The 23904-nt window shown below is 37.4% G+C and overlaps 1 protein-coding gene across 3 annotated transcripts; it reads left to right on the forward strand.

Moving 5' to 3' along the window:
* Positions 1-4061: 4061 nt before the first annotated feature.
* On the forward strand, positions 4062-23896 carry LOC148085532 (guanine nucleotide-binding protein G(q) subunit alpha). Of its 3 annotated transcripts, XM_087783755.1 has the most exons (10): positions 4062-4407; positions 4499-4609; positions 4793-5092; positions 14210-14394; positions 14506-14660; positions 15435-15563; positions 16014-16142; positions 18232-18361; positions 18966-19119; positions 20453-23896. In XM_087783755.1, the coding sequence occupies exons 3-10, from the start codon at positions 4957-4959 to the stop codon at positions 20641-20643; spliced, it is 1209 nt and encodes a 402-aa protein (XP_087639881.1). In that variant the 5' UTR covers positions 4062-4407; positions 4499-4609; positions 4793-4956; the 3' UTR covers positions 20644-23896. The 3 variants fall into 3 exon arrangements, with proteins under 3 accessions (XP_087639881.1, XP_087639883.1, XP_087639882.1); XM_087783757.1 differs by lacking the exon at positions 16014-16142; XM_087783756.1 differs by lacking the exon at positions 15435-15563 and having other exon boundaries at positions 4064-4407.
* Positions 23897-23904: the final 8 nt, after the last annotated feature.

Raw genomic sequence — 23904 nt, forward strand, 5'->3', positions numbered from 1 at the left:
CCGCCGTAAAGAGCGCGCAGACTCGCTGAAGCCGCGCCGGAACTTTAACTGCGGTGTCCTACAAAATAAGAGCATAAATAATCGCGTAGACTAAGGCGAACCGATTTGTTTTATTTAATTCAAATGCATCTTGATATTTCATATGTGCTTTATATTAAAAAGAAAAGTCAATTCAACTATATTTAATCAACATTCTTATAAAAGCTATTAAAGTGGTTTCTAATGGCAACGTCTTTTTAAAAGGATGACCTTACGATTATAAAAGTAGGCCCATAAAAGCGGTTGTCTGGGTTTTTAAAGCACCAAATTTTGAAAATCGTGCGCTTGATGGAGTCTACTGACTCCTTTAAGAAACATCCTAAGACGTTTCTATGTGTTCAGGCTTTTCCTTGATTTTCTGGAACTCCTATTGTGTTATCAGTTTTATCTTGATCTTTAAAATATATACTTTATTGAATATTGTTTTGATTGTTTAAGCGCTTTGTGACCCTGGTCTGGAAAAGCGCTATACAAATAAATATTACTTACTTACTTACTATTTATATAATTTAATTTTTCGAAAACCCGGAAGTGTTGTCGCTGCAGTTCCGTTCTAGCTTGACGATAGCGCGCTGCTGAATGAATGAGTTCTGGACTCCATGGATAAAGTTTCTGCACCTCTGCTGTAGAGACTCCTGTGCTTCATGTTTCAGCTGCCGCTGGTCTGAAATAACTTCAGACGCGCTGTTTATTTAAAAAGTTTCTATTTATGAAGGAGACAACGGATATAATTAGATCCCTGTGTGCCTGGGTCGAGTTCTAAATACAAACATTGCAAGTTCATGACGTTCAGTTTGACAATAGAAAAAGCAAAAGACCACAAACAAAGGCGTCGTGGAAGTTTCGCCATATTTATGCCGTAATAACCCAATGCACGCGCTTATGAATAATCTCTCGGGAGTTTTTCAAAACACACATGAATCAGATATTTAGTCACTCCTACTCAATCTTTTGTTTTAGGCAGCAGAACCGGTTCGCCCGGCCTTTCGTGGGCTCAGATATTATTGAGATCACATGAGCTGCAGGTAACCATGGCAACCAGGTGGAGGTGAATCCGGCTAGCTCATGAAAAAAGGGGTCCCTTGTAGTCTGGCAGATTCGAGGTGTTTTCCAACTTCTGGGCAAACAAACGTACATTTTATTAAGATTGAAACTGTGTTAGAATCCACGTAGATATTATAGTTCCCAGGACTTAATTGTGTATTAAAATGTCCGTCTTAAAATAACACTGTTGTTACATTTAATTGCTTTGGTATGACTTTGTCTAAATATATTTGTTGTTCCTTTAAATGTAATCCACCTTTTATATTTGTCTATTTATATACCAATTATTTGTAAATAGGACTACATTTTTATTTTTTTTAGCATTTATATCAATATCATAGATCAATACTTCAATATTTGTCAATTTGAATTTTGATTCGAATGTCGATCTTTTCTCATCCAGTGTTATTGTGATTAAACATGTTATTTTCCTGAAATGGTGTAATAGGAGAGGAGGTGTAAAGAGGGAAGGAAACATAAAGGATGAAAATGAAAAGAGGTCTTTAGGGAAAAGTGTATTATCTAGGAACATAGAAAGTTCTTGTTGCAAGAAACAATAGTTGTTCCATCGTTCCGGGAAGAAAAACACAATCCCTTTTCCATGAATAAAACATTATGATTCATAAGTCTGTTTTGTTTATCATTTTTTCAATAAATCTTTTTACAGCTGGTCGTAAGAGGAGACTTTGTCCCTGACAGAGGTGAATGATTAATCCTGACATAAGGAGAGAGGCTTCATGGAGCAGCCGGGCGTGGCATTCTGTTATTGTGTTTTTTTAAATATATTTACTGACACACTTCGAGAACAAAAATGTAAAAATCCAATGTTTAACCTGATTTCCTTGGTTTAATGTTCACTTCTAAAATATATTTAATAAACTAAATTATTACAAAGGAAAATTGTTGTGAAATTTTCTCAATTATGTTTAATAAAAAAGTATGTTTAGTTATAAAGGTGTACAGTCAACAACGAAATAGAACCAATGAAACACAACAATCATTTAAATTCATTATTCAATTTTCAGAGATAATGAGATATTAATTCAGAGATAAAATCCGAACATATTTAAGCCTCAGTTTTTAATTTTAACCAATCTTCAAGTGTTTTTTTGAAATGTAATTAACTTTATTACGCTTGGAATGCCAATGTCCCCGTTTATAGACTACTTTATTAAATTAGGTATTTTATTAACTGAGAATTACTTCAAAATAAAAACATTAAAAAAAATAAAACTATAAAAATGTAATCCTTGTAAAAACCAGTAGAGGTCACTTTATTCCTCCTTATTGGTTGGCTGTTTTGTTTGTATTTGTTAAACGAGAATAAAAGAAGTATAGCAGTTATAAGTAAAATGGCTCCTTGGAAAATAATATTATTGTGAGTATACAATCATTATTATAGTAAATCTATGCTCTGCGATCATGTTTGTTCTTTGCTGTGTCTCATATTTCTGACAATGCAAACATGAGCCTTTCTGTCCAGGATTACTGGAAAACAATGAGACAACTACTCTCTCCAGTCATAGCAAAGAACACAAAGTCACTTTAAATATTGACAGGATGTGGGGATGTGTGCAGATAAACTGGATAAATCAAGTCTGGAAATTCACCGTGAACACAACATTACTTGTAAATGTCCTATCATAGTTTATATTCCTCCACAAAGAAACATTATTTTTTATTCAATTTTGGATTAAAAGAGAAGCATGACAATGATAGGCTATGGGTTTAGAATATACATTTATATATCCATTGTCACGCTTAATAACAAATGATGACGCACTAGTTACTAAAATGCTGAAACTTTAGCAGTATTAGTTAATTTAAACTAAAGACGGAGTATTTAGTGTTATTTAGTTCACTGTTTTGCTAATGCTACTGTTATTTTATCGCCTATGCTTCACTTGCTAAGGTAGTTTCTATGTAATTTAGCTTTCACAATTTGATATATTACATTTAAAGTCAACAATAAAAGCTTGTTGAATAACTACAATACATATACAGAATATATATATATATATATATATATATATATATATATATATATTTTTTTTAAAAGGTTGTTTTGTACAAAGTTAGCTGCAGCTCAGTTGCTGCATGTTTACCGCCATGTGCTCTCCTGCAGGGATGTCATAAAATTTCTCATATTTATGCAAAAATACCGCCTTATTGTCTTTTAAACGGCTGACTTAAGTCATCCACAACTTATTTGCATTGCTATTACATTTATTTTTGAAGAAAGTGTAACGATTTTGCTAGAGACAATAGCAAAAAATTTAGCAAGATTTATAAAAGATAGAACTTGCAAGGAGGAAAATGACTTATAACTCTTATGAAAAACATAATGCATGTTTCAGAAAATGATTCCAAACATTATTTTACAACTAAAATGACCAGTTTTACATCTGGAATATTACTGAGGAACTCATTTCTGTTCTTTATCTTTATCTTTAGACTTAGATTGTATCATCTTGTTCTTTCTCTCTATTTCTCTTTGTTCTTGTTCTAATTTTATTTTGATTTATTTTTTATGAAAAATTGCTGTATTTGCTGTGGCTATTGGAAAAAAACAATTTCCCGAGGGATCAATAAAGTTTTACCTTACCTTACCTTAATAATTGTATCGAGAAGATCAAGAAGTTTTTTTTTTACAAGTTCAAAAGCTGGATGTTTGTCGTAATTTGTCAACAACTCTTAAACACACGGGTACAAGGTACAGCCTGTTGACAACAATATACACCTCGTCGCGGGAACACATGCTCGTGCGTGTGCGCGCGTCCGACGGCCTCGCTGAAGGGCGTGGTTCGTCCAGTCAAATGTCAGATGCACGCAGCGGACACGCCCCCTTATCCACAAGCAAACTTGTTCATGAATCAACGAAGTCCCGCCCCCACACGCCCACTCCCGCTCTTCCCATTCGCCCGCTGCCCCCGTCAATCAACGATTTCCCAAGCGACGTCAACAGCAGCGACACACAGATGTAAGGAGTGGGTGACGAGGATTCATCACCGCTACCAGGAAAAAAAAAAAGAGAAAAGCGATAAAAATGATCTGACATGTATGCTTTGCTTCGCCGAGCAGGCGTTCTGGCGCCTTGATCCTTTTCTGGGGGGTGTTGTTGCTTTATTTTTTCCTGGGAAACGTTAGCCCTTTTTTTTTTTTTGGATGCAATTCCTGATATGCTAGTTTTTAGCTAACACAGCTAGCTTAGAATTAGCTTGTCAGTGGAGAGGATAGCGTTCGCTCGCGTCCCACGTGAAGCCCTTTTTGTTTTTGTTTTATTTCTATTGTCAGTGGAAGGCTGGACGACGAGGACACAAGCGTGTGAGTAGATGGACGGTTGTGCGGGCGCTGCTGGTGACTGCGCGGGCGTACAGTGTTCGACTGGCTAAAGGCTTGTGTTTTCGGCCAACAGTCCTCGGGAGGGATGTGTACAGATGTGACAGTGGCGGCTCCCAGTGACGTCCAGGAGACGTTTAGAAGAACCAGGATCGTCGCCTAAAACTGCTCTCAACTGCTTTACAAAGTACACACACACACACAGGATAATGGCTGTTTGTACAGTTGGTTATCAGAGATGTTTAGAAACAGGCTGCTTCGCAAATATCCAGTAGATCAGCTGCTGCTCCCTGTAGCTCCACGATTTACATAAGAGTCTGTCAAATATTTGACACTTGACTGAAGTTTCTTCTTCTTCTTCTTCATCGAGGAAACGTTCAGAATTCTGCAGCTCCGGGGCCAGACTCCCGGAGAGGACTTGGTTGGAAAGAAAGAAAGAAAAAAAAGTGCTCTGTCTGGATTTGTGTGTTTGCTGCTCGGTGTGAGGTGTCGCCCTGCGCCCCTTGTCAGACGGGATTTTCAGCTCATGAGGTGATGACTTTAGACTCCATGATGGCTTGTTGCCTGAGTGAGGAGGCGAAGGAGTCCAAACGAATCAACTCTGAGATCGAGAAGCAACTGAGGCGAGACAAGAGAGATGCCAGACGAGAGCTCAAGCTTCTTCTGCTAGGTAAGAATAACCAGCTGACTAACTGTGGCCATGATGGACCGTAGGGTTTGTTTTTATTGTGTGATTTTCAGCAAATTGTAACTAATCTGCCCGTCATTTATCATGTGTCAGTTGTACGTATCATGATGTTAGTTCTTGTGTAAGATTTTAAAGTATGAAACTAAATTATTCTATGCATTGCAGTCCATTACAAGCCATCTAGACTCTGGGGGGGCCCCGTTATATACTAATATATGTGATTATTGTGAGGGCCCATCAGGCCAAGAAACTAAAGCGAAAAGCTTTTTAAGAAGAAAAGCAAGTACAAAAAGAAGTAAGCCTTAAAGCAAAAGTTCACTCATTCTCTACTTACCCTCATGCTGACTAAGAGTTGGGATTATTTTCAGAGTAATCTGCTCCTTTTTAGAGTTATAGACAAAAATTCATGTTCATTTGAATGAAGCGAATTATGCTCAGTAGTCCACGTCTTCATCCACTTCCAAAAAGACACTTTAAAACATCCAAACACCTCCACACTGCTCGTCATTAACGTACATCTTGTATTAAATCCTTGACAGGAGGAATTGTTGGTGAAAAACTTTAATAAGTCAATATTATAAGATTGTTTGAGGCAGTAGTTTAAAGAATAACAAGCTAGACAGACGGAAAGTACTCCGGATAAATGTCGCGAGCACTGCCAATGCATTTCTTTTCTGTACTTTCTGTACTTTCTGACCATTTTATCAATATTAGCTCAAATTATTTTGAGGTGCAAAACATATTCACAAAAAGGACAAATACATGAAGAGAAAAAAGTCCTGAACAAAAAGTTGTATTTAGAGTTAATACAGTAATAAATACTAAATACAAATGTAAGCTGTTGGAAACATATTCTACATGTTCTACTCTGACATCAGCCAATCATGTTTATTCACTGCCAAAAATATGCAACTTGTTTTGGATAAATAATTCTAGAGCCATGCTGTCAAAAAAAATGTGTGGGATGATTCACAGAAAAGGAATTAATTAACATTCAAGGACTAAACAAACGCATAAATTGGGTACGAAGTAAATGTAAACCTGTATACATTAATTTTATGGAAACCTTAAGCAATATATTCGAATCATTCAAATGTAATTAACCTTCTGTATTAATAGATAATTAACTTTAATGCGTGGTGTTTTTACTCTCTGAAATCCTAACTTATATCTAACACCATAGTACCACTACCAACTGTTGCCCTGCCATGAAGCTGCTGACTGCTTTAAAGGCTTCTAGTAGGTATTTTCAATGAACAATGTATATCCTTACTATGAAGACAATACTAATATATCATTAATGTTGTTGTTACTACTACTTGCTACTTGGTATGTTTAGGTAAATGTTCAAAAATTAACTTTCATATAATATATTGAAAGTTAAATAAATGTCCGGGTATAGACAATAGAGAAATGCTTTCTAGAAAATAATCTTTTGTAAATCTTTTTCTAACCCTGCCTCTTATAATATATACACTGTTGTTTTTTTGTTTTGTTTTACGTTTTATCTGCTCTATATTTAAATGTATACACACATATCCTGTGTAATCTTTCCCGCCGCGTCCATCTCTGTCCAGGGTAGTGTTGAATAAAGGAACGATTGAAATTAATTAAAACTTGACTGACTTAGGTGATATTCTCTTGTTGGATGTGCTATAAAAAGGTTCTCAGAGGGAAATGTCCTCCAGACTTCACTCCAGGTTATCACCTCCTGTTGTTAAATTATGAGTTTAATTCATCTTTTTACGTGTTTGTGTGTAAAAAAATATATATATTAAGATCAATTCACAAGGCATCCAACAATTGGCCTGTTACTGTTCTTATAATGAAACTTACTACCAGTCACTTGTGAAAGAGAAAGACATGACACGAGCGACTTCTCGTAGGAGGTGCCACAAGCAATCTCCTTGTTTATGTGGTCCGTGCTGTTCAATAGAAGTGGGCGGCTGATTGGTGAGAAATTGTGTCAGTTATCTGCGGTGACCACGTGCAAAACCTCTGACTTCATTTAATTCATAAAATGCTTTTGGATTCATGAAGGCAACTGTAGTTTCCTTCTAAATCCACTACTTATGTTACTGTTGCCTATCTGTCCTTTATATAGTTTAGTTTAGAAATCAAACTACATTTGAACCTTAAATCACAGCTAATAGTGATTGTCTATCATATATATGATTTGGCTTAAAGAGCCCTTTACCTCAAATATGTTATAGCTTTCATTTTATTTTTTCAAACGTTTTATTTAAAAAAAGCTAAATGTAACAATTAATTTAACTATAATTTAATTCTAAATATACCGTTAGAAAGTGTCAGTATTACAACTTGTTCAAATATGAGTGATAAACTTGTGGATATACTCTATAAGTGTCTAAATAGTGTTTTACCATTTTGGATCTCAGACGACTAATGACGGTCACAAGTCTTGACCGTCTACAGTCTGTTGAAAGATGTTTATGTAATGTTGGATTTTCTTTATTGACCATGTCGGTGTAAAGGGTGCTGGCAAGACGTCTCTGACCTTAAATCGGTCTTGGTTGTCTCAAATTTTGTGTTATGTTTAAAAACATTAAAGCATTAACTATGCTCCCTGGGTGAGGCCTCTTTGGACATTGAGTGCAAGTTTGAATATATGCTAAATAACTTTTTTTTAATAAATGGGTTACTCCTTAAACATCACTGAAGTATTTGAAAGATTTTCTATTTTTATAAAAACACATCAACCCAATAGTCCCAAAGAACATAGACATCCATACAATTGGAATTTGATTGAACAGTTGTAATTTTATTTTCATGAAATATTGTTTACTTTGACTGTCGGTGGTGTTGCCAGTTTTACTTTTCCTAGTGTATTCCTGAAGATCCGACAGGCCAAGTTAAACACCTTCTAACTGTTCAGACCTGTCATTCGTTGTTTGTATTCCATCATTGGACAATCTAGATGCCAGTCTTGGTAGCTGTGTACATGTGTGTATACGTTGAGGGTTTTTCTTTTCATTTAAAAGCGGCCTGTGAAGAAGATATATGGGTCTTCTTAACCCATAAGAACAAACCTGTGAGATCAATACAAAATGAATACATTCTCAAATGTGGCACTGCTTCCAATGTCCATGAACAACAATGGAGACTAGAGGAAGCAGATATGATGAGCTGGACCTCCGGGTTTTAACGGCAGTTACGAGCATTGTGATTCTCTCAGCACGAGCTCACACCGAGTTTACAGTTTTATTCATTCAATGAAGCAGAAGACACTGTTGGGTCCAGACACCGGCATGTGCAACTTTTTCTGTTTTTAATCACTCCATCTTCCTGTCTTTACCAGCTGACAATGGAGTTTTAAGAAACTTCTCCTGATGGACTGTGCACTACTGCATTTCAGTATGTTGCCAATAAAGTACAGAGGTATTGACATAGTAAAAGGTGGTCAAGTGCATATTGACTTTTCAAAATATGCCTCTTTTTTTTTAATCAAAAACTCACATGATGGGCTAAGAATTCATTGAAAAGTGATGTGATGATTTTCGAGCCAACATGAGACACATTTGTTCCAAATCTAATATTCTGAATCAACATTTGCTTTACGGTGTAATTTTAATAGTACTGTTATTATAAACCATGTTGTATTTGCGATTTGGAATTCTCTATTTTATATTACATAGATTTAAAAAATGGTTCAAATGAATAGATATTAGTAAAATGTTCACTCGAGATTCGGAGGCTGCAAGAAATGTTTCATATTTACCTGCACTCATAATTGAAATGTCAGACTGGATACTTTGTAGACACACACTGAGTACACACTTCATCAGTCAATGTACTTACTGCTCAAACAGGTTGGTACTATCGGGGTTAATGAGTATTTGCTTTTTGGCAACACCCAAGGATGTCTCATGTGAGGAGCCTACTGTACCTACGCCTATGATGGCTCGTCTTCCAGTAAACCAGTGGTCAGAGGAGGTTTGAAACTTCTGAGAAAGTCTTCACTGATCATTTACGACCCAATGCAAGGTCTAGTTAGGAACCTGGTGTTATTTAACCTTGTACTTAAGTGATACAGGATGTTGAGTGCAATGTTATCACATGAACTTGATCGGTCGTATGATTATGACCATGTGTAGATGCCAAAACCACAGCAATGTATTCCTTTCATATAGGTGTAGTAGGAGTTGGTGAACAATCCAATAAATGTACCATAGATGTGTTCAAAGTAGCTTTCGGTAAGAGCCCAGACATTAGGATCTGATGATGTCCTCATCTGGACTGGCTAACCACAAGTTGATTTCACCTCCCTGTGGAGAAAAAAGAACATTACACCAAATATATATACATTTTTTTTTTTACCACAGTATGCTTTTGTTGCTTTCAAATAGCAACAATTAAACAATCACCAGATGTCAGTAACGTTCAGTGTCCCCCAAAATCATTACCAAAATTACGTGTATATCGGAATATATATCGTATATCACAAGCTGAATATATCGTATCGTGAGCTGAATACATCATATTGTGAGCTGAATAGATCGTTTCGCTAGCTGAATATATCGTATGCTAAGCCGAGTATATCTTATGGTGAGACGAGTATATCGTATGGTGAGACGAATACATCGTATCGCGAGCTGAATACATCGTATCGTGAGCTGAATAAATAATTTCGCTAGGTGAATATATCGTATGGTGAGCCGAGTATATCTATTGGCGAGACGAGTATATATCGTATGGTGAGACGAGTATATCATATGGTAAACTAAGTATATCGTATCGTGAGCTGAATATATCTTATAGTGAGCTGAATACTGTATATCATATTGTGAGCTAAGTATATATATATATATATATATATATATATATATATATATATATGTATTGTATTGTGAGAGAAGTGCATCACTACAGCCCTATAGAACATGCCATTCATTTAGATATTTCACAAGGGATTATATTAGGGTAATGGTCCTTTAGGAGATGACATCATCTTCCCCTCTTCATTGGTTTATCATCTTTTTCACATTCAAGCTTTAACCACATGTTTATGTACAGTACAGTTAAAGGATAGAATAATAGCTTTAATAGCCTCTTACATTATCTTGAAAGGTTATTTTCCTGCTGTGAATATAATGGCAGTTAATGGACTGAGCCCAGACAGTATATAACAAATGTGCATGTGTTTCAGTCCTGCTGCTTTCCTTCCAAGATTTTATTTAAAAATGTCTTCCAATTTTGAATTCCTAGAGGACTTTGTTGCATTTTGTCACGCTGGGAAATATTTGATACCTCTGCAACGAACCTATTACTAATTGTTTTGATGTCTTTGCTGTTAATTATCTGTACACGATGTATCAAGTGGGAGGATGGTTGGAAGAGTTCCATCTTGGCTGGTGGATAGAAATGACAGTAAAAACTGAAACTGTTACATCTCTCTTACACCCTCTTGTCATGCATGTGGGAGTTCCAGTATGGAATCAAAGCTATACAGGAGTCAGCTGGTCTGTGCAGAAAAAATCTGATAACAAATTCCACCACAATAGCTTTGCAATGCAGACCCATTGTAAACTAAAAGTATATCGTTGTTTTATGAAATATTATTGCATGTTACTATTTTAACTATTAAACCGAAATGAAGTGCAACACATCTATTCTCGTAATATTGTCAAATTAATTGTACGTATTGTATTGTCACTCATGAGAAAGACCTTGCATGAGTTGACACAGGATGTCCTTGTGTATTATGTTTACTTGTTGTGTAGGCTGCATTACATATAAGAAGTTGCTTGTGAATAATCTTTTAGAAATTGTCAATCGTAGTTTTCCACATATATCTTTGAACTCCATAAACTGTATTCTATCACTTTTCTGCAGTGAAGTGATGTTTGTGTTTCAACACAACATCTTGATAATGACATGTATATTAAAACGTGTGGAGGATATTTAAAGTCAATGTCAATGAATATGTTTGTAACGTTCTGGATTATTAAAGGTTAAAAGGCAGCATTATGAAAAAAGCTCTGTTGCAAAAGGTTTCTTTTGTCACTAATTCATTAAATTGTAGCTTTTTCGGAAGCTAACAAGTGGTGTAACTATCTTTTCATATGTTGGGTATGAGTGTGTTCCACTATGCAAACTTGCCGGCAGAAAAATTAAACCTCATTCAGGTTTCTGCTTTCCATAGACAAACTTTCATTAAGGCAACAGGTTTTTGATTCCTAAACTCAGAGTTCAGGAATAAAAAAAACCTGTCCAATGAATTAAATGTCGACGAATGTGAAACTCCAACTCTCTTGACTCACTCACATGGTTCAAATGTTGAAGTCTTCCTCTCCAAGATGCAGTAAGTCTCTCATCATGAGCATGTTTTGAACTTATTACTTTATAAAGTTCTACCTCGTCTGAAATCTCGGCGAACGAGAGGTTACGATAGCAGTGTCTATTGTGACATAATAATGGCTTCACTCCTCCTCCAGCCAGCTGTAATCGCTTTGTTTATACAACGAGTCCCTTGGAGGTGGAGACTTCGTGGATTAATGACGAGCAATGACAAACCTCAATGCAATCATATGAAGCACAACCTTCAATTACTTATCAACTAATTTTATTGAATCAAGGGACTGAAACCATTTTTATGCAATGACTTTCAACTGTTAAAAAAAAGTTCCAAACTTAAGTAATATCTCTCGAGTGTATATTAAACCTGCTGCACCTCAATACATCCAAGATTGTATTCTATGTTTCTGTCGCCTTGTTGGAAACTCAATATTTATTCACATTCATGCATATGCTGGGGTGAACGTTAGATCGAGTTCGTGTCATGCAACATCGAGACATGTACTCGTCATCCGCGAGCCATAGCATGGAGTGGAGCCCAAAATACATTGACATGCACCTCGTCCACACCATCCTTAAGAGCATGACAGGTGATCGATCAACCATGCGTGTCATCAGCCGCTGTAGGAAACCGCACTGAATGACAAATGGAAAGACGTCTGTATCTGTTCTGCTGCACAATTTAGTCCAAAGTGACGACTGATTGAAATCAGGAATCAGACTTGATTAAGTAAAAGTTCCTGAGAAATTAAAAATTAATGAATGCTGTCAACTTGGGCTCTTTAGTTGGTCAGAGTTGCCGTGGACGGAAACGCGTAAATTCTGTGACATTTATAACTGGTCCAGGATTGTATCCATCCATTGTGGCGTCTATTCATCAACACCCTGCTTTTCTCTTACAGGACCTTTCTACACTTGCATGTCCTTTGTAACCTTTGTCCTCGCTCGGTCTAGTAGACCTTGTAAAATGTCCTCCCTCCACAGCATCTTAAATCCGATTATAGCTTTTAATTAACGTCATCAAAGAGTTCAGCGTTGCTCTTCGGGGGCCAAGAAGTCTTAACACAAAAGTTACTGCTGCAGAAAGCTGTCATAAGGGGGTCATTCGGTCGTGCTGTTGTAATGCACAGTCAGACAAGGTTTTCCCAACAAGGACGTGAATTGGCCGGAGCTTCCTGTTTAATGTGCTTTGAGACCTTTTTAGGGAATGATTTACTTATAGTACCTTACTCCTCCATCCAGTCACACTTTAGACCGCACTTCTTTTATATCTGAGGCTCTCTTAGAATGTTTCCTGTCTGGTTCTTTTCTTGATCTGAAATGCCAGTTGAAAATGTGAATATTTGACTGATGCATGAGACTGTCAAATTTTTCTTCTTTTTGAGAAACTACTAAATTCAGCTCCATGCTTTTAACCCCATAATTTATCTGAGTGGTACTTTGTGTAGTTTTGGAAATGTAATTAGATCTTCCAAACTGATGTTTCCATTTCTCTCTTTGACTTCTACTCCAAACTCAAATACAACACAATTATATATGCATTTACTTGTGGTTCTACTCTTGCTTTGTATTGTAGCATCTAGGCGCCAAAAATGTTCAATGCCTTCATTTCCTCTGTCTTACTGCATTTTTGGCCTTAAAGGCCTGTGGGATGACATCGTGGACAGCTGGTACCCCAGACCTTTGAATTGTTCATATCAATAATTATTACTCAAATAAACCCTGATGAATGATTCTGTTAAATAATATGAGACGCATCTTAAATTCCCTGCGTGCAACCATACACTTTGTGGTCAACATGCTTAAATTTCTCCGTTCATTCGATGTTTTATCATCCAAATGCTTAAGCTGGGAGCTAGTCTTGTGCTCAGGACTCGCTCTTGCAAATGTACTGTCACTATCGTATGGAATTTTTCTTCTGGATTTTCCAGTCAGACGGGAAAATGATAAAAGCTCTCGAGGCCACCCTATTGTAGTAATGCGGAACTGAAAGTCAGTTGTTTTGTTTTTTTCGCTTGACATTGTATAAATAGGAAGTCTTGCTTTCATATACTGTTTTTTTTTTTTACAGTGAACGTTTTGGATCTCTGTGTTCATCTTGTATATTGCTGCAGTTTTTTTTGTGGATAAAATATAGATATTATTACTCTCTCTGTTAAATCTAATTCAATTCAATTTTATTTAAAGTGTCTTATCATAACAAAGTTATCTCAAGACACTTTGGAGTTGAAGTAAGACCATAACAGTTGTATAGATCCTTAAAGACCCTCAGACCATAAGATAACCTTTAGGATCCTGCTACATCTGTGGTGCGTTTTAAAGGAGTCATTAGAAAAACATATAATTTACCTTTTAATTCTAGAGTCACTGAAACAACAGACACACCCTTCAGTGGTGGCGACAAGAAAACAAAATCAAGCCCATGAAAACAGGATCAGTAACAGAGCTATCCTAACAACAGCTGACTTTCTAGTTATAACCGATTCATCTGCAAAATCCTCAGTTTAAAATAATGATCCTAGAAACAGAAGAAAATAGACGTTGTATATTCATTATGTGGTTCTAACATCAAGCAAGACACAAGTATAAAATGTGTCTAGATGTCATACTTCACTCCCAATAATTCAACAGGTTCCCACCACTGACCCGACTTGGTGTCAACTCATTGGGTTTATATTCATTTTCCCGATAGTCCTTGAACCTTAATTAAAGTTCTACCTTTTTTATAACACTCACTTTCCCATTGCATATTTGTTAACTAAATGCTTCCTTGTTTTTCTCCAGGCACAGGAGAGAGTGGCAAAAGCACCTTTATAAAGCAGATGAGAATCATCCATGGATCAGGGTACACAGATGAAGACAAAAAGGGCTTTACCAAACTGGTGTTTCAGAACATCTTCACTTCCATGCAGGCCATGATCCGTGCAACGGAAACCCTTAAAATTCCCTTCAAGTATGAACAGAATATGGTAGGTTGTTTTGACTAGTGTTTACTAGTTTTTCACAGTGGTGTACGTTATTGTTACTTGTAATAAGAACGATAATTGAGTTTTTCTTGATGTTTTCTCAATTTTCCTCAGAATAATGCTCTTCTGGTGCGTGAAGTGGACGTAGAGAAAATCTCCTCATTCGATCAGCCTTACATCAGCGCGATAAAGATGCTGTGGACCGACCCTGGCATCCAAGAGGCCTACGATCGAAGGAGAGAATATCAGCTCTCAGACTCTACCAAATAGTATGTGATCAACTAAACACACATCTTTACACAAAAGAGGGTAGAAACGGGTTTTTAAACAGCCGTTGATTTATATGCATTATCTCATGTAATAGAAATATTGTAATGACAGAAGGCCAGATTTTAATTACCTGGTTTTAGTTCTGAAGAACCTGAAGAACATTGAGTCCTCTTTTTCACAAATGTATATATATATGTCACAAAAATCTTACACAACTATTTTAGATTTTTGTAATTTTTGTTTAGAATAAGGATTCCATTCTCAGGAAAAGTTCTAATAGATAAGTCTAATTTGGACATAAAACTATTCTACAAATTTCAAATGCATAATGGAGCTTGATTATGATTATTTTGGACATTCATTAGTTGCTAAATTTAGGAATACTTTGATACTCAAAATGCGTTTTTCTGTTACAGTCAATGTCTATTCTTAAAGCAGAACAATACATTTAGGACACATTATTTTTATTTTTTTAAACCCGTTGTGAAATAATTATTAGCTGATTTAATGATAATGTTTTTACTGTTGTGCCACACATGTCTTTATACACCAGATGTACACACATTTATTGATTCCTTAATGTCTACTTACATACAGACACACACATAGAAACTAAATATCAACACATAGCTGTGGTGACAAAGACACAAAATACTTGCCAGAGTCTATACAATGATACAACTAAACACTGTCTGAAGAATGTACTGATGTGTAAAAAAAAACAAAAACATGTCTGGATTCTTGTACATTTGTATCTGTCCATGTTCTTTCAGTTACCTTAGCGATTTAGACCGAATTGTGGCATCAGGATATGTGCCCACTCAGCAGGATGTGCTGCGGGTTCGAGTGCCCACCACCGGCATCATTGAGTACCCATTTGACCTGGAGAATATAATCTTCAGGTGATGCTCAGGTTGATCCTGGTTGACCGGCTGAAAGACAGTCGGTCAGCCGGACAATGACCGCCGTTGCCGCCATCGCCAACAGCCTCTGGGCCGGTGCTGTGTCCGGCACCTGATGGTACCCTCCCAGAATACGTTTCTCATCAATAGACGCAGACCAGCTGGAAATCCTCCATAAAAGTCCAATTTGGCTGTAGTTCAGAACTTGCTTCATAGTAGTTGCGATGGAGATAAAGGAGAAAATAGTTTTGGGGAGGTGCCATCAGGTTGAAAAAGGCTTTCTGGCCCACTGGTATGAAGTTTCACCTTCGTGACTTTGATCTTTGGTGGTCTTTCGTCCTGCTGAGAAAGAACCACTTGCCTCTGGAGGGTATGTGCTTTTTTCTGCTGTGATGCTTCATCTTCTCTCTCCTCTCCCTCTCTGTGTTTTGCTTCCTTTCCCTTCTCCAGCTATCTAAGTGATCTGGATCGTATTGCTGAACCGTCCTATCTGCCAACTCAACAGGATGTTCTTAGGGTTCGAATCCCAACCACTGGGATTATAGAATACCCTTTCGACTTGCAAAGCATCATTTTCAGGTAGAAGAAGTATCATCTACTTTGACTTACACGAGTCTCAACTCCCTACTTTCTTACTTTCCGTCTAGAAGTACAAAAGTCTGTTTAATACTTTCAATGTGGACTAGAACATGCTAATTTATTCTTTTAAATCACTTTTTTTTTATTCAACCCAGATCCATATCTAAATCATTGTTGTTTAATGGTGACTTATTTCTACCGAGCATTAAATTATATTATTTTAAATAGATCGAATCAAATGTGGTACATGCATGTATTAAACACGATTTGAATCAATTTGTCTTGTGCGCGAATATATATATATATATATAAATTGTATTTAGATTAAAGACACAATCTGAATTCAAAAGACTGTTTTGTACTCTTTGGTAGTTTTCCCCTTTTCAGTCTAAGCAGTCACAAGTAATACTTCCAATGCTTATTCCCCTGACAAAAAAGATGGATGACGAGATAGAAATTGGCTGAGGGAACAAGAGTGATCACAGAAGAGTGCAAATCAATAGGAAGCCATCATGTCGGCTTCCTCCTACGCTTGGCAAGGCCAGAAATAACTTGCTAGCAGTGTAGCTGTGTTGAAGGGGTTCTCAGCAGCTGCAGCTTAACTGGAGCTCTACTCATCCTTACTCCGTTGGTTAATGGTGCCGCTCAAGTGCAGAGAAGACAGTGTAGACGTTCTGCTTTATTTATGTACTGCGTTTTTAAAGGATCTCTCATTTTAACTGTATTATGACTGACTGTTGTGTGGTTTGTGATGAGTACAAACCACTTCCTATTTGAATTGGCTTTGAAAGTCACAGATAATAACTCGTCCGGCAGGATAATGATGACAAGTTTCACTTCTTGATGACACCTGATCAAGTTTTAGTTTTACCACTAAGTATTGCTGTTTATCTAGACTAGCCCTGTTGGTGCAATACATTTTTAACGGCAATCCATCATTGGTTCTTTCCTTATACCAAACGCATGAACAATTTAGTGTGAGGAAAATGACTTCAATACTAACCTCCCCGGTGAGAAACAAACCACGTCCGATAATCACAGTGTGTATTGTGTTACAATTATGACTGAGCAACAGTTTTCTTTGTGATTAAATTTCTGTGAAATAAACATGGTATTGTTGTCAAACTATCTGAAGCATGGATCCAACTAAACCTCTGCCAAACAGTCTATCCAGGTCTCTGATCTCTTTGCCTGTTGCCATTGTTCTTCTCTCCTCCTTTCTTTCACATGTATCTGCCGTCTGGTTATCTCTCCGACAACACTTTCTGTGAAGGTCTCATGACTGATGCATAATGTACACTTTCATTGGACTTTATAATGATGTTATGACTGTTAATAATCAGAAACTTGCATTGCAAACGTAGGCTTTTTTGTGGAGACAGTACAAAATAAAATGATTGAATAGGACACACACACACATAAGACACAAAATAAGCAATAATATATGTATTTTAAGTGGTTGTGGTGCGTTATAAACTCAACATTCATAATGATTTTCATTGTAACTTAGATAACTGTAGCTTGAGGATTCATCTACTTGGGTATTACATGATTAGTTTAGAAATAACTGTAAGAGCTTTAAGTTGAGTGTGTATATTGTAACAACACTCGTTGTGAAGCATGACATCTTGTGTAAAAACATGACATCTTGTGTAAAAACATGAGATGTTCCCAATTCACCTAAACCTCTTAACATCTAGCAGCTATTTAACCTTGTTATTAACCTTGTTATAAGTTGATTTACAAACCTTCATATAGTCTTTAGTTCTTTAGAAAACTTGCAAATGTATCATTAATGTGTCATAATGCAACATACACAAGACCTCTTCTTCTAAAGGTTGGTGCAAAGATTCAACTTTGATTGATGGATTTCAACTTTATTTGATTCCTAAAAACATGGCTGCTTCTTTGCACTGATCACACAAATCCTGCTACAAAATGGTTTGGACAAGCTCAGGATGTTTACAAATCCTTAATAAGCACCTTTTCCTCTCTCCCTGCCACTGAAGTGACTTTCTTTCCTCCGTCCTTAAGTGTTCACTCGTGGAGTGATTTGTTTGTCCTTCAATCTCTCTTGTCTTTCCTTCAGGATGGTGGATGTTGGGGGTCAGAGATCAGAGAGGAGGAAGTGGATCCACTGCTTTGAGAATGTCACGTCTATAATGTTTCTGGTGGCGCTCAGCGAATATGACCAGGTTCTAGTGGAGTCGGACAACGAGGTAAGATGCATTTCTTCATTACTATATGTTGACTTTAATTCGTTCTTTAATCATTTTGCATGTTTCAAATAATTAAAGTATTAAACTAGGGCTAAAATCTCAAACTATATTATTAAGCTGGATCACCTCAAGTATTCCCTGTCTTCTGTGGGGTCATGTGACTGTTGAGGTCAGATGATATCTGACTTCCTTAGACAGCTGCAGCTTGTATCTTCGTGGCGGACTTGTGATCAACGGAGTCATTGTTTTGACTGGAGCAGCGATTAGTCATGTTTCATTTGGTCGTGGCTCTGAGGTGACTTGTCCGTGTTTGCATGTTCATGTTTTCGCAGCCATAATCCCCGAGTGTGGACATGGTCCGAGTTGTGACCCGCTGAGTTGAAGAGGAAAGCTTGTGTTATGTGAAATGCTGGGGTGGGACTGGAGAGACTTTAATATAACTTCAGCTGAATGAAGGTCTCAGAAATGTCATCAAAGTTGACAGTAATTTGGTCCAAATGTATGGATGTATTCCCGAAAGGCACAAACTCTCCTTCATACCGAACCATCTCATAGAATAGAATAGATTTTTACTCACAAAACCATTTCTTTTCCCCGTTTTCAGAATCGCATGGAGGAGAGTAAAGCGCTGTTCAGGACCATCATCACATATCCTTGGTTTCAAAACTCTTCCGTCATTCTCTTCCTCAACAAGAAGGACCTGTTGGAGGAGAAGATCATGTACTCCCATCTAGTTGATTACTTCCCGGAGTTTGATGGTAATTATTTCTTTCTTCACCTTTTGGTTTTAATACATGCAGTGCAATTCTAACCTGCTGACACTGTTTAATAAATTAATTACAGTCAGAAGTTTTTCAATTCAATTTTATATTAAGTGTAAAATCATAACAAGGTTATCTCAAGGCACTTTTCAGTTTAAATATCCTATAAAGAGAAAGGAAAAAAGGTCCTTGCGTATCATGGGTGACAGTGGTGGAAAAGGGACTTTTAACAGGAAGAAACCTCGAGCAGAACCAGACACTGAGTGACCAGCATTAAAGCACCTGTTAAATCCAATTACAACCAATTGTCAATACAAATTTCTTGTGTGTATTGGCAAGAATCGTACGATTCGTGTCACGATACAAGAGCACTGCTGCCGTACATTGAGATACTATAGAAACTATGATATATTAGTAGTATTGTCTAAGTACATGACCGCAGAATTTAGAGACCACATGACTCTCGATGAAGTCGTAACCAAAATATATCGAAACATCAGTCTTAAAAGCTTCTGTTGTGGCCTGTATCCTCTCGTCCTTAGTCATTGCAGGGGTCTCCCAGTATTTAATTGTTCCTTTAAATTCAAAGGATGTAATGACTGCTGCCACCTAGCTGTCAGGATTTTAATTGTAACAAAAAACAAGAAAGCATGGAATGTTTATTTTTAATTAAAGAAATTAAAATTTTATTTGAGAATAAACCCTAAAAACTAAGATAAAAATAAAATGTGCTTGAGTCGTCTGTATCCTCTCGTCCTCAGTCAGGGTTTCACTGTTCCGTTATTAGGTAGGACATAATTACTGCTGACATCCAGTTCAACTGCAACACTGAAATGAACAAACACGGAGTACTCGCATGTTAGGTTTTAGTTGAAGAACCAATACAGGGCTGTTGAATATTGATACAGTATTGTGAAAACAAATATTGTTTGTATTGATATTAAGTGTATTTATATTTTCTTAAACCCCTAGTATAAATCCATTAACTGTAGCTGAATTACATTTTATGTGTGTAGTTTTTCATTTGGTGAAAATTAGCAATAATTTGTTAGGATGTATGTAGTATGCTAGTTTCAGAAGTGTACATTCATTTTCACAGCAAAAACAATTTTTTCAAACTAGATTTACCTTTGATTCAAAAGATGTATACAGTACAATGAGAAATATATGTTTTCCTACAGCCTTATGCATGTCTAATTGTAATATTTATTCTAGACAAAATACTGCCTCCATGTGGTATAAACCAGACTTCCACATCACCTACTTATGAACTGAATATTTCTGCTACTTAAGTCCCCCAACAGTGACACTTTGTGTTGTGATTCCTCAGGTCCTCAGCGCGACGGTCAGGCCGGACGAGAGTTCATCCTCAAGATGTTCGTGGACTTGAACCCCGACAGCGACAAGATCATCTACTCTCACTTCACATGTGCCACCGACACGGAGAACATCCGCTTCGTCTTCGCCGCCGTCAAAGACACCATCCTGCAGCTCAACCTCAAAGAATACAACTTGGTCTGAGGGAGACGTCGACGAGAAGAATGGAGTGGGCGAGAGGGACCTGCAGCAACACAACAAAGTCCACCTTCGGAGGAGAAAAAAAGATTAAAAAAAAAAAAAAAAAGCTTCTGCATGAAAACCTTAGCTTCACGTTTTACCAGATCCATGTTCTGCTGATCTTGGTTCTATTATTTGCTCATCTCGCACAAGAACACCGGAGGAAATACACACAAAAACAACTGGTGGGACGTGGCTCTGATCTGGGACTCCACCTTTCTTTGGCCTTCACTCACATGCACCTTCCGTGGACCGACAGACCAACAGTGCTTGTGTCACAGGCTGGTGGAGAGGCCTCTTTTTGAACAGACAGTGCTTTATGGACAAAGGGCTCCCCCTTCTCCTTTAAAATACACTACACTGAGGTCCGGATGTAGACTGGGGGCCTCGGCTCGTCTTTAAAGGCCAACTAATTATGACCAGAGGAAGGATGAGGTACAGCTGTGTCACTGAGGGTTTTTGTCTTTGTTTACCCCCCCCCCCCCCACCCCCCTCTAATTCAAGCTCTGTTGAATGTAAATAATGTTTTTTTTAAAAAGCTTACGCAGTGGGTGCTTCATAACACACACCTGTGTGTGTGTGTGTGTTCCCTGTTTGTGTTTCTCTCAGATATATAATTGTTTAATCAACATTGACTACTTTTAAGGATCCCTTTTTTTGAGGAGCCATTTTGATTTTTGTCGTCACTGCCCGGCATTTTGAAGTGTTGCGCGCGCACACACACACACACTCACACACATTTACTTGCCGTATAACAGCAGCACAACAATAATTCTTTTGATATGTTGCCAATTGTCTATTTCTTTTCTGTAAATACAAGTATCCAACATTTGCCAGTATCTTCCTGAAAGTATTTAGGAGCTGGTGTCGCCAAAGTTGTGATTCGGATGGTGGTGGTTTTAACGACTCGCTCGCCCGTGTGCGTTCATCGACGGATGTTCTCAGATTTCTCGTCGACGATCCGTGATACCGAATTTGTACAGTGCAATAGTTAGTCGTTTCTAGTCACAGCTTTTGCACTGCCAGCCGCTCCAATCACAATCTTTGTACTCTGGCTTTACCACAGGTGTCGAGGCCACACTTTGGAGAGAAATATTGTTCTTCGTCATGATGTGTTCAATATGAATCCGATCTAATTATTGTCAATATTGAAATATTCTTAGAGAGGGCCGAGGGGGCGGGGGGGGCGGATTTTTTTAATGCTAGGAAATGTCAAAAATAGTTTTATGGACAAGTGTTCTATCTTTATAAAGAATCTTCATATAGCTGTTGCGGTTCTCTTTCGACAAGCTTGACAGTGGGATGTTTCCATTTCAGCTTATGCAAGTTTTGAAAACTGACAAAAAAAAGAAATAGAAAAAACAGTGGTAAGATATTAACTGTCAAAAAAAGGCTTTGATTTGTAACACCGGAGGATTTATTGTAGGCTGTTTGTACCAAACCCATATCAAAGTCAGAAGCCTGGTGGATGTTGTTTTATTTGTCTTTATGGGTGATTCAGGTCATTTTTCATAACTTTTATCACAAGGGCTAATACTAGCAGCTTCGGTAGAGTTACCAGACTCGATAAACAGATGCAAGTGTGGTTCAAATCAACACTTCAAGGCTCAGTTTGGGAAGGAATGTATCAGTCCAGTGACATGTACGTGACATTCCTAGTGAAAGTCTGGTTCCCTCCCCCATCTTTTCTGGTGTGTGTGTGTTGGATGACGGAACCGTTTCTGAAACAATTTCATCCCCATTTCCAGTCGTCTGCTCCCAGATTAGTTTGTACGAATCCTTTTTTTTTTTTTATTTCTCCACCAAATTCAAACGCTGGTAATCTTGGCTAAACGTTTTATGTCAATCAACCAATAATGTACAACTTCTGAGTGACGGTTTTTCCTGGAGTCCGGATTGCTCTAGTGGTGGACTTGTGTCAGTGTTTGAGAAGATGTTTTAATGGTGAAGCATCAGTGCCTTTTTGTTAGTGTTGCCAATCAAATTGTTTATCATCTCGAATGACCTTTGGCTCAAATGGTGTTCCTCCATAGTCCTACATGATCTGGGTAGTTAGAGTTTTCCTTCTGGTGGTGACCAGTCAAGAGCCACTTCCAAAAAAAAAACAAAGGCTACTTATGGACAGTTTCTAAGGAACGGTCGGGACGCATCACTTTTTATTTCGGTGGACGGTCAAAGTCGTGTCCAAATACTCAGAACCAGCACAAACAAATGGCTGACCTGCAATAAATGTATCTTTGTTTCTTTTTCAGTGCGTTTTTGTCAAGGCTTGTCCGACACAAAAAACACTGATCTAAAGTTATCAATCTGATCCGTTGACCTCCACTTCGTGATTGCTTTCCCCACTCGTATGCAGTATTATTAAATCATTGGGCAAGAGGAGGTACTGAGGGGTTTTACGTGGGATTTTTAAAGGTGTCTGTTTACAAGTCTGCCGCTCCTGTTTCCGTTCACCTCGACTGGATTTTGTCATTAGTCCGAACGGCGCCACATCGAAGAGGTACTATGGTGTGATTGTGATTCTGAACTGTTTAAAATTTCACTTTAATTTGAGGGATGGACTTATTACCCTGACAGAAAAAAACACTGTTTTTATTCCTTACTTTTCTGAGGCAGACATGCCTTAACGCATCTTTTCAGGACCACGACTTTTTTTCCGAATACAAAACTTCATACGTGTATTGGTGTACAATTGAAGGTTATGTATATTTGTTTGATTCTTCTCCTTTTTCTTTTTTTTTCAAAGTATACCAAATGTAGATGCTGTATATTTTGTGTGCCATTCCCATTTACTTTGTAACACAAGACTCTAAACAAGTGCCAATGTCGCGAAAAATCAAAAGGGCCTTTGAGTTTCACGGCCCCAATTTTTAAAATGAACACACTACAGTATTTCATTGACGTAAAAAAAAACTAAAAACCATCATATTCTATATTTAAGGATGAACTGCTGTTTTTGAAATAATTGTCATTTGAATTGCATGTTTGTCTGCCCGGATGTTGGTGGTTGGGTGAGATACTGTATTCACAAGAAACCCCTCACCCCGAGGGGTCACACCCATGGTTATTGATTACAGTATTTTAGCCATATTACTCTTTCGTACGTTTCATTTCAACCACTGTTGCCTGAACCTCATTCTCACATGAAAATGATTTCCATAGCCTTCTCCTTTTCAATGTTTTAAATTGGAATAAAGTATGTTCCTGTACTCACTCATCGCCTTC

Source organism: Callionymus lyra, chromosome 2 (genome assembly GCF_982586985.1).
Source record: "Callionymus lyra chromosome 2, fCalLyr1.hap1.1, whole genome shotgun sequence".
Lineage (NCBI taxonomy): Eukaryota > Metazoa > Chordata > Actinopteri > Syngnathiformes > Callionymidae > Callionymus > Callionymus lyra.